We start from the raw sequence: 11,839 nt of genomic DNA, 5'->3' as shown, positions 1-11,839 counted from the left end.
TTTTTTGCAGTCTGGACAACTGAACTGCCTTATAGTTTTAGTAGTTGCCAGAGTGCCAAATGTTATTTGGCATTGTTCCAAGTATTCAGGCGGAAGGCAGGGAAAAGCTTATGAATCCCCAAAATCAGTAACACTTAAATTGAGGTTCAAATGACTATAAAAGTATAAATTATAAACAAGTGTGAACTTGAAAAAACATGTTAAATAATAGAAATATTAATTTATTTTTTAAATAATTGTATATCAACCTTGCTTTTTTTTTTTTCCATTTGAAATAGACAAGAAATATCAATTATTCTAATACAAAAAACCTGCATAAATTATTGTTCATGTTTGTTGGGGAAAGCCTCTTTTTTTGTTTGCAATCAGTCATAATAGAAAATTGCAGTCGTATAAAAATTTATTATTATTATTTTTTTTTTTATCTCATGCGGCATTCCAATTTTTTATTTGCATCATCCCTACATTTTTTTTTTCTAATGAGGGCAGAAGTGACTAAGAGAAGGCCAACCCCAATATTTTCTTCTCTCTTTTTTGCAGTCTGGACAACTGAACTGCCTTATAGTTTTAGTAGTTGCCAGAGTGCCAAATGTTATTTGGCATTGTTCCAAGTATTCAGGCGGAAGGCAGGGAAAAGCTTATGAATCCCCAAAATCAGTAACACTTAAATTGAGGTTCAAATGACTATAAAAGTATAAATTATAAACAAGTGTGAACTTGAAAAAACATGTTAAATAATAGAAATATTAATTTATTTTTTAAATAATTGTATATCAACCTTGCTTTTTTTTTTTCCATTTGAAATAGACAAGAAATATCAATTATTCTAATACAAAAAACCTGCATAAATTATTGTTCATGTTTGTTGGGGAAAGCCTCTTTTTTTGTTTGCAATCAGTCATAATAGAAAATTGCAGTCGTATAAAAATTTATTATTATTATTTTTTTTTTATCTCATGCGGCATTCCAATTTTTTATTTGCATCATCCCTACATTTTTTTTTTCTAATGAGGGCAGAAGTGACTAAGAGAAGGCCAACCCCAATATTTTCTTCTCTCTTTTTTGCAGTCTGGACAACTGAACTGCCTTATAGTTTTAGTAGTTGCCAGAGTGCCAAATGTTATTTGGCATTGTTCCAAGTATTCAGGCGGAAGGCAGGGAAAAGCTTATGAATCCCCAAAATCAGTAACACTTAAATTGAGGTTCAAATGACTATAAAAGTATAAATTATAAACAAGTGTGAACTTGAAAAAACATGTTAAATAATAGAAATATTAATTTATTTTTTAAATAATTGTATATCAACCTTGCTTTTTTTTTTCCATTTGAAATAGACAAGAAATATCAATTATTCTAATACAAAAAACCTGCATAAATTATTGTTCATGTTTGTTGGGGAAAGCCTCTTTTTTTGTTTGCAATCAGTCATAATAGAAAATTGCAGTCGTATAAAAATTCCACTAATTTAACGTGCCAAATAAAATGAAATCGATACGACTAATGCAAATCCTTTGACTTGAATTAGTTTGATTAAGCAAAACACTTATCATGTCAACCTTAAAACATCAAATCCCAATGCTCAGAATTGGTCCTTGAGTTAGAATTGTGTTCTCTATTCTAGACGGAACAAGGACTTTGACGTGGATAACAACTCGAAGCTGATCTATGACTAGTTTGAGATGCTGATGTTTATTTGCAAGCTAATTTCTTAAATTGGTGGTTCTCTTCCAAATATTAGATTTTAGCCTGATCTGCTTGGGGTTCAGAATTGGCAACAATAGAAACAGTTTTATATGCTTTTGCTTTCTGGGAGTTGGAATTACAGAAAGGATAACACGTCAGAATTTGTATAACCAAAATTCAACTTTAACCGGGTGGAACTTATCGATCGATGTCAAAGTTAAAGCCTCTCAGTCACCATCTCACGCTAATGGTTGGAGGGAAAATGTAATTCTGTGCTAAAGTCACAAGGTATCTGTAAATTCTTTTGAAAAACTATTAGGTTTTAAATCTTTCACCGAAAAATAGATATCTATGTTCGGCACCAGGCTGCTTGTAGGATCCATATGTACAGATTACAGAATCATCATGATTGGTCCTGTATTATAACTGCAACTGTTATCAGGAGATTAACAAATAAAACTATTTCACAGTGAAAAGACGTGATGCGCAAGCAGGATTGAATAAACTTTACCTCGTAAGAGTAGATTGATCAGTCACATTGTATTTATTGACTTGTGATGAGCATGAAAACCATTTGCCACAAATGACAAATAAAAGAAACATAGCATATATTAATTCCATCAGGGGAAAAAACCCAAACGGGAGTCTTTGCTCTGCATGGCCATCCCAGGAATTCATCTCAAAAGATAAGCCCTCAACACAAGGCTAGTGATGATGATGCTGAACATAGCGGAGCCCACAATACTTGCATACAGCTGGCTCTTTCAGGTCAAGGCATATGAACTCAATTGGGTGCCCCAGTGCAGGATTGTTGTCTGCAAGTAGAACAAGAAGTAAACAGTAGAAAGGATCAACTGAAGCAATCCATTAACTTGGTTGAGCAGATCTATCAATTTATATAAGCAGTTTTAAAAGGGGTACCTCCTTCACAGGCAACGATTCTTCCTTCCACCTCGATGGGTGGAACTTCACTGATCAATTCCATTGGTGATTTCTTACTTGTATCCTTTTAACAAAATCGTCAAGCAAATGCTCTTCAGTACAAATAGTTCACCAAGTTCCAGATAAAGCAAACTCCATAAAGCAGATCTAGAATATGAATATGTAGTAAAAGGAATTATATAACAAATCAACTTTCAACTACTAAGGACTATACCCCAGTGGTTATTTCTTTTCCCTAGAGACAAAATTAGGACAAACCACACCTAAAAAAGAGGTGAAACAAGGCTTGCACAAAGAAGGTGGACAAAAGAAGGTTATTAAAGGAACAAAATAGCCCAACCGTATTGCCCCACAGAAAGATGTACTGGACTGCTGTAAAGGTACCCACCTTCCCCACTATCTTATTGGCTGATCTAGGCACTCCATACATCAATAAACAGCATTTTCATTTAGTAAAGCAACAAACTAATCTCTTCCCATTACCACATTACGAAAACTTCTGGCTCTTCCCTAATCTAGGAAGAAGCAAAGCCTTATTTGAATAACAATCCTCTCATGGACCTGATATGGCAAAAACCATCAACCTTCTCTGATCTTGAAACCAGCAAGACCACAATGCCTTGATCACCCACACAAGCATCAACTAAAATATTTACTAAAACAGTATTAACTTCCTATCAAGAGGAGTCAACAGTAAAACAAACCTTTCAATAGGAGAAAAGGCAGATGAAGAGTATTGGTACTTATTAGTGAAAGATGATCGCTGGCTGCTAAGGAACCTAAGAAATTGCTCTAGGATTTTGTATTTTCTTTTAAAAAACCCATCATATAGGCAACACTTAGGTGGGCACCTAGGCACTAGCTCCGCCTTGGTGCTTTGCAACTATGGTTAGTTGTATTGTTGCTTCATTAGTGGAAATTTTGCTACTTGAGATTCTGTTTGCAACTAAGGCTTCAAATATTGAATGATCTTTGTTTTCGTTTATTTTAAAAGTTAATATTTATTAGGTCACTACTAGTGTACAAACAGCAATAATGGTGATTCAGAAGTTGATAAACCATTACAAAGCTGTAAAACACATAAGAATCGACAAAATAACAAAAGCCTAGGCTCAAGGTGCACTAGGTGCAGGCCTTTTGAAAGGGATGCACCTGGGCTTAGGCAAGGGACATTCCTTAAAATGCACCTCATTTTTGCACCCAGCTGCATGTTTCGAAACAATGACAATTATTAAAGCATGCTCATAGAAAAATACTTAGTGATTTGATTGAATTTTAGAATTGAAATTGATGAGGGGTGATTTGGCCCGACCTAGTAAACAGCGGACACGTGGACTCAATCAGGTGACTAGACACATGACTCAACATCCTCAGCTACCCAGCAGATTAACTTAGCATTCCCAGTCACCTCAGCATGTCAGGTCTACACCCCCAACCACCTCGATTGGTCGAATCAACACCCTCGGACACCCCGGCAGGTCGTTTCACTTCGGGTACCTCGGCCACCTCGGATAGCACCAAGGCCCGGGTATCTTGAGATGACCAAGCTTGTCAAGGTGACACGTGGTGGGTATCTAGAAGACTGATAGTTGTCTCCGAGCCTCTCGGGATCATGCCGCGTAACCGTAGGCATTAATCTTATCCCGTCCAAATAGGAGGGAAGCAGTAACCTTCGTCAGTTAGCGGAATCTCCGCCTTCCAGAAACGGACCCCAACGGCTTGGGCCGAAGATCCCGGGAGCGTTTTGCAAGACCTACGACAACCCAACTATATAAGGGCATCAACCACCTGAAATCCAGGTACGCACGATCATTTGCTCTATAGCCTACTAGCACACAACTTCCAGCTCGCACACTAAGATACTGACTTAGGCATTGGAGCGACCTCGCCGGGTTAGCCACCCTGGGTTCTCTGATTTGTTTGTCTTGCAATTTGATTAGCCAGCTAAGCCGTTAGTGTCCGAGCTGTCCTCCAGCTAGGAGCATCCAGGTCGTGCGCCATTAAAATCTTGCTCAAATAGATTCCAAGGTAAGCCAATTCTTTACTAGTAGCTTTACCACTTAGAGAGGAACAATCCTTATAAGATGGTTTACTTGTTTGTGGTTATTTTTTTGTCAGGTCCTCTTTCCACAAGGATGTGACAATTTTACTATGCTTATAAAACCAATTGTACATGGTTATAGCAGGTTACCCATAATGTACATGATCCTATACACCACACCATACACTAGCATGCACTTTAAGTCTCATAGCAGTCCTCACTCCTCAATGGCCGTTATCCAATCAAGAGGTCGTGTAATTCCATTTTCCCCAAGAAATTCACTATATCAGTTCTTACCTTCTTGGTGATACCATTCATCCAATGGTAGGTTCAGAACTCGCTGGACAAATATCTTATTTACCATGTAGGGAATGTCTCGCTAGGAGTACTAGACTGACCTTGAGCTGCTACCTCAGTGGGTAGATTAGTGAGCATTGCTGATTGCTCATGATGTTTGCCTTCAACTTCATCTCCCATCACACCAATTGGTAGTCTAGACTTGTGTTCATCTATAGAAGATTCATTGGAGGCTCTAGGTGCATGGGGAGAACACTGTTGGGTCTCCTTGGAACACACACGATTGGTTAAGCTAGATAACTAATGAGATAGTTGAACACTGTTGGGCCTAAGACCAGAGGATATACCACTTTTAGTTGTCATGGTGGCTGACCTAATCTGATACCATAAATGATGCAGGACCCACCCAAAGAGCAGCTACTTATGTGGCTGGAATAGGCCGAGCAAGCTGGAAACAGGACACAAGGTCCTCGGATTGTTAGTTTGAAACTTAGCCTAGATTTCCCCAAGAAAGTAGGCTGGACAGAATTTAGGAAAGTTAAACAATCGACCAACTAATGAAACAAAACCAATAAATTGGTGAAAGTTTTTTTTTTAATGGATAATGGACCATTAAACATAAATCTCTAATCTAAGAGAAATGCAGAAAGCCAAAATATGGAAGAACAAAATAATCAAGAGAGAAAACAGTGAGGGAATAATAAATAAGAAATGAAGTAAACAGTCAGAATAAGAAAAAAATAAAGATAGCTAGAGAGATAAGTTGGCAATGGAAAAAGGTTGACCAGGAAAAGAAGAATAATTCAATAAAGTTTAAGATAATGACAGGTTCAACCAAAATAAGGATAACATCAATAAAATATCTCTTGTAAGGATAAATAAGATTCTATTGGAGTCAGCATCATTAGGCTCAAAACAGTTTTATAATGACATATATAATCAAATCTTTTGAGTTTTACACGATAATCATCTTACCAGCAAATGTAACTAAACAGTGAAAAACTTGCTAACAAAGAAGATAAATTGAAACCTAAATAAATTTAACATATTTTCCCAAACTTTATCAAATCCTTGATTGAGAGGATTCTCCATCTCCATGGGCTCCACGTGACCTGGCCAAAACTGCTAGAATGGGCACAGTGCATGGAATGTCTTGTGTGTAGGCTAGTATTGGCTCTGAGGCCATGGTCTTAAGACTTCATCCTATTTTTAGCCCATTCTTCTCTTTATCAGCAATTGCTTGGTAAACTGTTGGAGGTCAAATTCCAAACTGCTAGGAACACTAAATGTTCACAGTAGTTCCTATAGAATCTAATCCAGTATAATAAAGAGTTTTCTAGGAAGGAGAAATTTCCAAGGTGTTAAACAGGCCACTCAATTTCAGGACTTCCTAGAAAGCAGTCGTGATAGGCCCTTGAAGGTGCAACCAGGCAATTGGCTAAATCTATGCAAGTGTGGTAAGACTCTATCAGTCATTGAACCAATAGCTCAATTTAGGGATTAGGGTGGCCAGAGCACCCAAAGGAGAAGGGGGTGGGGACGGTATTTCCTTTCAATGCATTTCTGAAAATTTAGATACAGAATCATAACATTAAAGACACAATTAATAAAACCTACAACTAAAGCCTGCCTCAATGACAGGAAACAACATATTTCATACTCAACTTATTGACGATTGTAGGAACCCCCTTTAACAATCAAAAAAAAAAAACGTAGGAACCCTAGATCCCGCCATTCTCAATAACAAAGAAACAGATCAAATTTTTGAGAAGGGAAACGATGGGAGGGATATAAATTATAGAGTACCTGCATCCATTTGGCAGTGTGATTGCTGATATGGCTGCTGACAAGACTGAGATTTCTGGAATTCGAAGGAAGACGAGATGCAGAAGAAGCCGTTAGGGTTTGGAGGAGATTCGACGCCATGACGAGGCCATGTCTTCTCCCTGCTGCCGCCATTGCCGTGTAAGAGGGAGAGAGATTGATCTTTTATGATCTAGAAAACGAGCTTTACTGAAGGAGGAAAGGACCTGTGAGACAGAGACGAGACCGTTTCAGGAAGAAATTCCGTTGCGGTGCTCTAGTTGTCCATAAAAGGGTGTGCTTGTAAATATAATATTATTAAGGGTATTTGGATCATAATCCTAATTTGAATTGGACCTTTACGGATCTTGCCACGTGTAGGATTTGTAAACCAGCATGACTAACTAGTGGCTAGGACACATACCGAAAAGATATGATACCTAAAAAACCCGATAACAAATCAAATTCAAGGAGAGATATGATACCTAAAAAACCCGATAACAAAGGTTTAAGGTATCAATATATATCATATTTTGAGTTTTCTTTTTACTTTTTTAAAATTTAATTTATTTTTAGGTTGTTGATACACGAAATAGGAAGATTTAGGGACTATATGAGTAATTTGGGGTGAGACACCTTGAATTTTAGATTGATCGATACAATTTTGTGAAAAAAGTGTGTAGTGTCATTTCAACTAAAAAAATGTATTTGTATAAAAAAAATAAAGAAACGTCAAATTTAATAATTTGGTAGAAGGGATTTTACAAAAAAAAATCATTTTAGGTAAAAGAGCTTTTATAATAGTTTATATTGATCAACTCAAATGGTTTTCAAAACATTTTACATAGAAAAATCTCTTGCAAATTTATATTGATCAAATCAAAACATAATAGCAACTAGCGAGGACTTGTGCATTGCACGGGATTTGTTAAGTGAAAGCTAAATAATAAAAATAGTTATTTACTAAAACACTTTCTATAGTTTCATGGATTTACTAAAATCTACCATATAGTTTGCATTTTACTAAAATACCACTTATAATTTGCAATGGATTTAATCAATCTTCCATTAGATGACAATGGAAAATGACAATGTCAACTCCAATGTTCATTTATATAAATTTAATAAAAATAAATAAAAAATACCATTTTTGTTCCTAATAAGACACATGCAACCACTCTATTGACTATATTTGGTCAATTTTGTTTTCTGTACAAAAAAATGTTACATTCATTTTTGGAATAAAAAATCATGGGCCTAATGGCAAAACAAACACTTCTTAACGAAATGTTGATTAAGCAAATAATTTGTAAAATATATGGGATATTTTAGTAAAAAGAAACCTATAAAGTAGGTTTAAGTAAATATGTAAAAGTATAAGGTGTGTTCTAGTAAATGACCCTAATAGAAACACATAAGAGTATACAATTGTTTTATATTTTCAACTTTTTAAATAATTAATAATTATTCATATTTTATATACTACTTTTAATATTTTTTTTATAATACAAAAATAACATTAATTAATTTCAATTAAGCTTATTCATCAAATTGATAAAACTGACCAACCCGATAAACTCGATCTGATTTGGTCAATTTTCTAGTATTTTAGGTTGGCTTTGGTTCAAAAATTTCCCAGCTCGACCAAGTTGGATCAGTTTCGCTTTGGCCATTTGTAAACCAACCAAAATCGGATGACTTGACCATTGATATATATTAATATTTTATACATTTTTAATATAGAAAATGAAAAATTTTTTACATTTCTTAGTCTAAAATGTTTTATATCATAAATTTATTTTTTTAACAATTGCATTGTAATTTTTAAAATTTAAATTTAATCTTTAGGTTTAAATATTTTGAATTGACTAACTAAACCAAAAAATCGATACAAACTAAATACAACTTTAGTGGGTCGATTTTCACAAATGGTCAGTCGATTTCAGCTGACTAACTCCCCAACTTGACTATGTCAATTTTGTTAACCAAACAGCCTATAACTGAACCGAACCAACTCATGAACTCATAATTCCAACTAAATTAATAGTCTCATCTCTAAAAAATAATAATAGTTTAATCTCCAATAATTATTAAAAATTTATAGCAAAAATACACAATTATTAAAAATATATTGATAATGTATAATTACAAAATACAATAAATACTAAAAATATATTTAAATAATAGTTTAATCTCTAATAAATATTAATCAATAAGTTATAACAAAAATACAAGAAATACAATAAGTACAACAAACAAAATTTAAAAATTTCAATAATAGCAATTTAATCTCCAATAATTATTGGAAGTTTCTATTAAATAAAAAAACAAAAATAAATTTATACATAATTATTGGAAATACATTTATCACAAAAATAATAAATAATAACTGAAATACAACAAATATTAATATTATTATATATAAGTATATAATAAATATATATTAAGAGTTTAAAATTATTATTAATAAATATTAATTTTTATGAACGTTATTTTCTCAAATTATTAATTGATATAAGTGAAATTAGTTATTTACAATATTATGTAAAATTTTTAATTTATTATTAATGTTATTTCATTATTAATTTTATAAAATATTAAATTATTATTAATTTCAACATTATGTTATAATTATTTTTCTACTTTTTAGATTTTTTAAATTTATTACAGAACTTCTATTTTAACTAATTTAAAATCTATTTATGTTAAATATTTTGTTATTTAAATACTTAAATAATATGCAAAATATTTAAATTTTAAAATATTAATAATTTATTGAATTTAATAATCCATAAAAATATAATTTATACTATTATTGCATAATTTCATTATTAGTTTTGTATGATATTAAATTATTATTAATTTCAATATTATGCTATAATTATTTTTCTACTTTAAGAAATTTTTTAAATTTATTACATAATATTGTTATTTTAACTATTTAAGATATAGTTATGTTAAATATTTAAATAATGTGTAAAATATTTAAAATTTTTGTTATTTACTGAATCTAATAATCAATAAAACTACAATTTATACTATTAATACATAATTTCCTTATTAATTTTGTAAGATATTAAATTATTATTAATTTCAATATTATGTTATAATTATTTTTCTACTTTTAAGAAAATTTTTAAATTGATTACATATTTTCGTTATTTTAGCTATTTAAAATCTAGTTATGTTAATTAATTAGTTATTTAAATAGTCTGTAAAATATTTAAAACTTTTTGTTATTTGAATTTTATTAATTTAAGGCTATTACATATTACTAAATATTTTGTTATATAATTATTTATATTTTTATAATGTTTTGTTATTTAAGATATTTATTTATTTAAATATTTAAATAAGATTTTTTTAATGTTAATATTTTATTATTTGAATAGCATTTAATTTGAAAAATCAGGAAAACAAAATTTAAATTGTTAGTACATAATTTAATGATATATTTTGTCAAAAGATAAAATTATTTTTTATGTTTTTAATAAATATTTTAAAGTTATTATATAAATTTTTTAGAATATTTAAATAATTCTTAAATTTTTTAATCCAAACTTTCTTTAGATATATATAGATAAAAAGTGGGGGAGAGGGTAAATAGGAATTAGAGATAATTTAGAAGATAAATAGAAATTAGAAATAATTTAGGAAAAAGTGGGGGATAGTGGGTGAGATAGTTTAGGAGAAATTTTAGGAGAAGAGATTATTTAGGTTATTGGGAAAGTGCATCTCATTGGTTAGGGTTATTGGGATAGCAGGGTGTACAACTACACATGAGGCCCTTTGACCATACAAAGAGCCTAGGGTTATTCTATTTGTGGGTCTCATCACATGCTTCTTATGGAGGGGGTGCAATGCAACCATCTTGACTACTTGGTCATCAGCAATATCACGTAATCGCAATAATGTGAACCTTAGCCACATGGAATCACCATCTAATTTGTGAGTTGGGCCGGCTTCAGTTAAGTTAAGGATAAATTTAACCCAACACAAGAAATCCCAGGCTATACTTAGGCCATGTTTGGTTCAACTTTAATTCTTATCCAAGATGAAATTCCAAAATGGACAAAAATGGGTAGAATGAGAAAATATTGTTATGAACCAAATACTTTTATCTTAAAAATGAATTATTTTCAAATTGGCCAGTGTTTTATGTTGTTTATTTTCATTCTTAAACAAAACTGCATTAGCGGTCATAAACCGCCAACCTAAGTCTCCAAAATTGAAATTATCGCATAAATGTTTTTCGGTAGATGGCCGGTGATCAATGCCCATTGGCATATGTTTTCATGACAATCCAAAAATAAACATTAATGGTAGTGGTTTTGTAGACCTAAGACAGTGATTAATGAATGCTAGCATAGAGTTTCCTTTAAGAATGAAAATGAGCAAGATGGAGAATAACTATTTTTCATGTTGCAAGATGTCTCAGTTTTTGCGTTATAGGTTGATTTTTCATTCTGAAAAGAAATGAGACCCATGGCAAAAATCTTACAACCAAACACTCTAATGTTATTCATTCTTGTCCATTCTTAGAATGAACAAGAATTAAAAAAAAGAAAAAGAGGCCTACAGCGGTGAACCGAACATGATCTTAATATTACAAAATCTATATTTTTTGTGAAGAATGATAAGTAAGACAACTGAAATATTTCAGTTGTTTCAAGTTTCAATATAATATAATGTAGGCGGAAAATTTTTCACAGGAATGCTTGAACTATACTTTCGTGGACATTGATGTGGCACATCCTAGCGAAATGACAAAGAAACCAGTTTTACTAGTCACGAAAGTGAAATTGTGAAAACATGTACTAGTATTTTTGCCTTTAGAACACATCTAACCCCCCTTTGTATCAAAAAATAGGATGTGTGATGACTCGTTTTCCAACCAATATCCATCTACTTTCCTCGTTTTCATTGTCGTTTACATAAAACCAAATTATGAGTGAAAAAAAAAAAAAAAAGTCTTCACTATAAAAGGGGCAAAAATAATAGCTGAAACATCCATTTTACAGAGAAAACACAGCTTCATACTGAAAATTTTCCATTCCTTCTTAAGTTGAAAGT

The 11,839-nt window shown here is 32.1% G+C and overlaps 1 protein-coding gene across 2 annotated transcripts; it reads right to left on the bottom strand.

Annotated features, from left to right (window-relative positions):
- Positions 1-2,069: 2,069 nt before the first annotated feature.
- LOC148879592 (NADH-ubiquinone oxidoreductase-like protein) lies at positions 2,070-7,257 on the bottom strand. Of its 2 annotated transcripts, XR_016104290.1 has the most exons (4): positions 6,770-7,086; positions 2,605-2,689; positions 2,195-2,498; positions 2,070-2,109 (listed from the first exon to the last, which is right to left on the bottom strand). XR_016104290.1 is itself a non-coding variant. In XM_088961157.1 (3 exons), the coding sequence occupies exons 1-3, from the start codon at positions 6,920-6,922 to the stop codon at positions 2,389-2,391; spliced, it is 348 nt and encodes a 115-aa protein (XP_088817283.1). In that variant the 5' UTR covers positions 6,923-7,257; the 3' UTR covers positions 2,180-2,388. The 2 variants fall into 2 exon arrangements, 1 of the variants encoding a protein (XP_088817283.1); XM_088961157.1 differs by lacking the exon at positions 2,070-2,109 and having other exon boundaries at positions 2,180-2,498; positions 6,770-7,257.
- Between the last annotated feature and the right edge of the window lie 4,582 nt (positions 7,258-11,839).

The sequence above is a fragment of the Nelumbo lutea genome, chromosome 1 (assembly GCF_056320005.1).
Source record: "Nelumbo lutea isolate HS-2025 chromosome 1, American lotus-T2T, whole genome shotgun sequence".
NCBI classification, from domain to species: domain Eukaryota; kingdom Viridiplantae; phylum Streptophyta; class Magnoliopsida; order Proteales; family Nelumbonaceae; genus Nelumbo; species Nelumbo lutea.
Note: the sequence above shows the minus strand (reverse complement) of the source record. Positions and strands in the feature narration are given on the sequence as shown.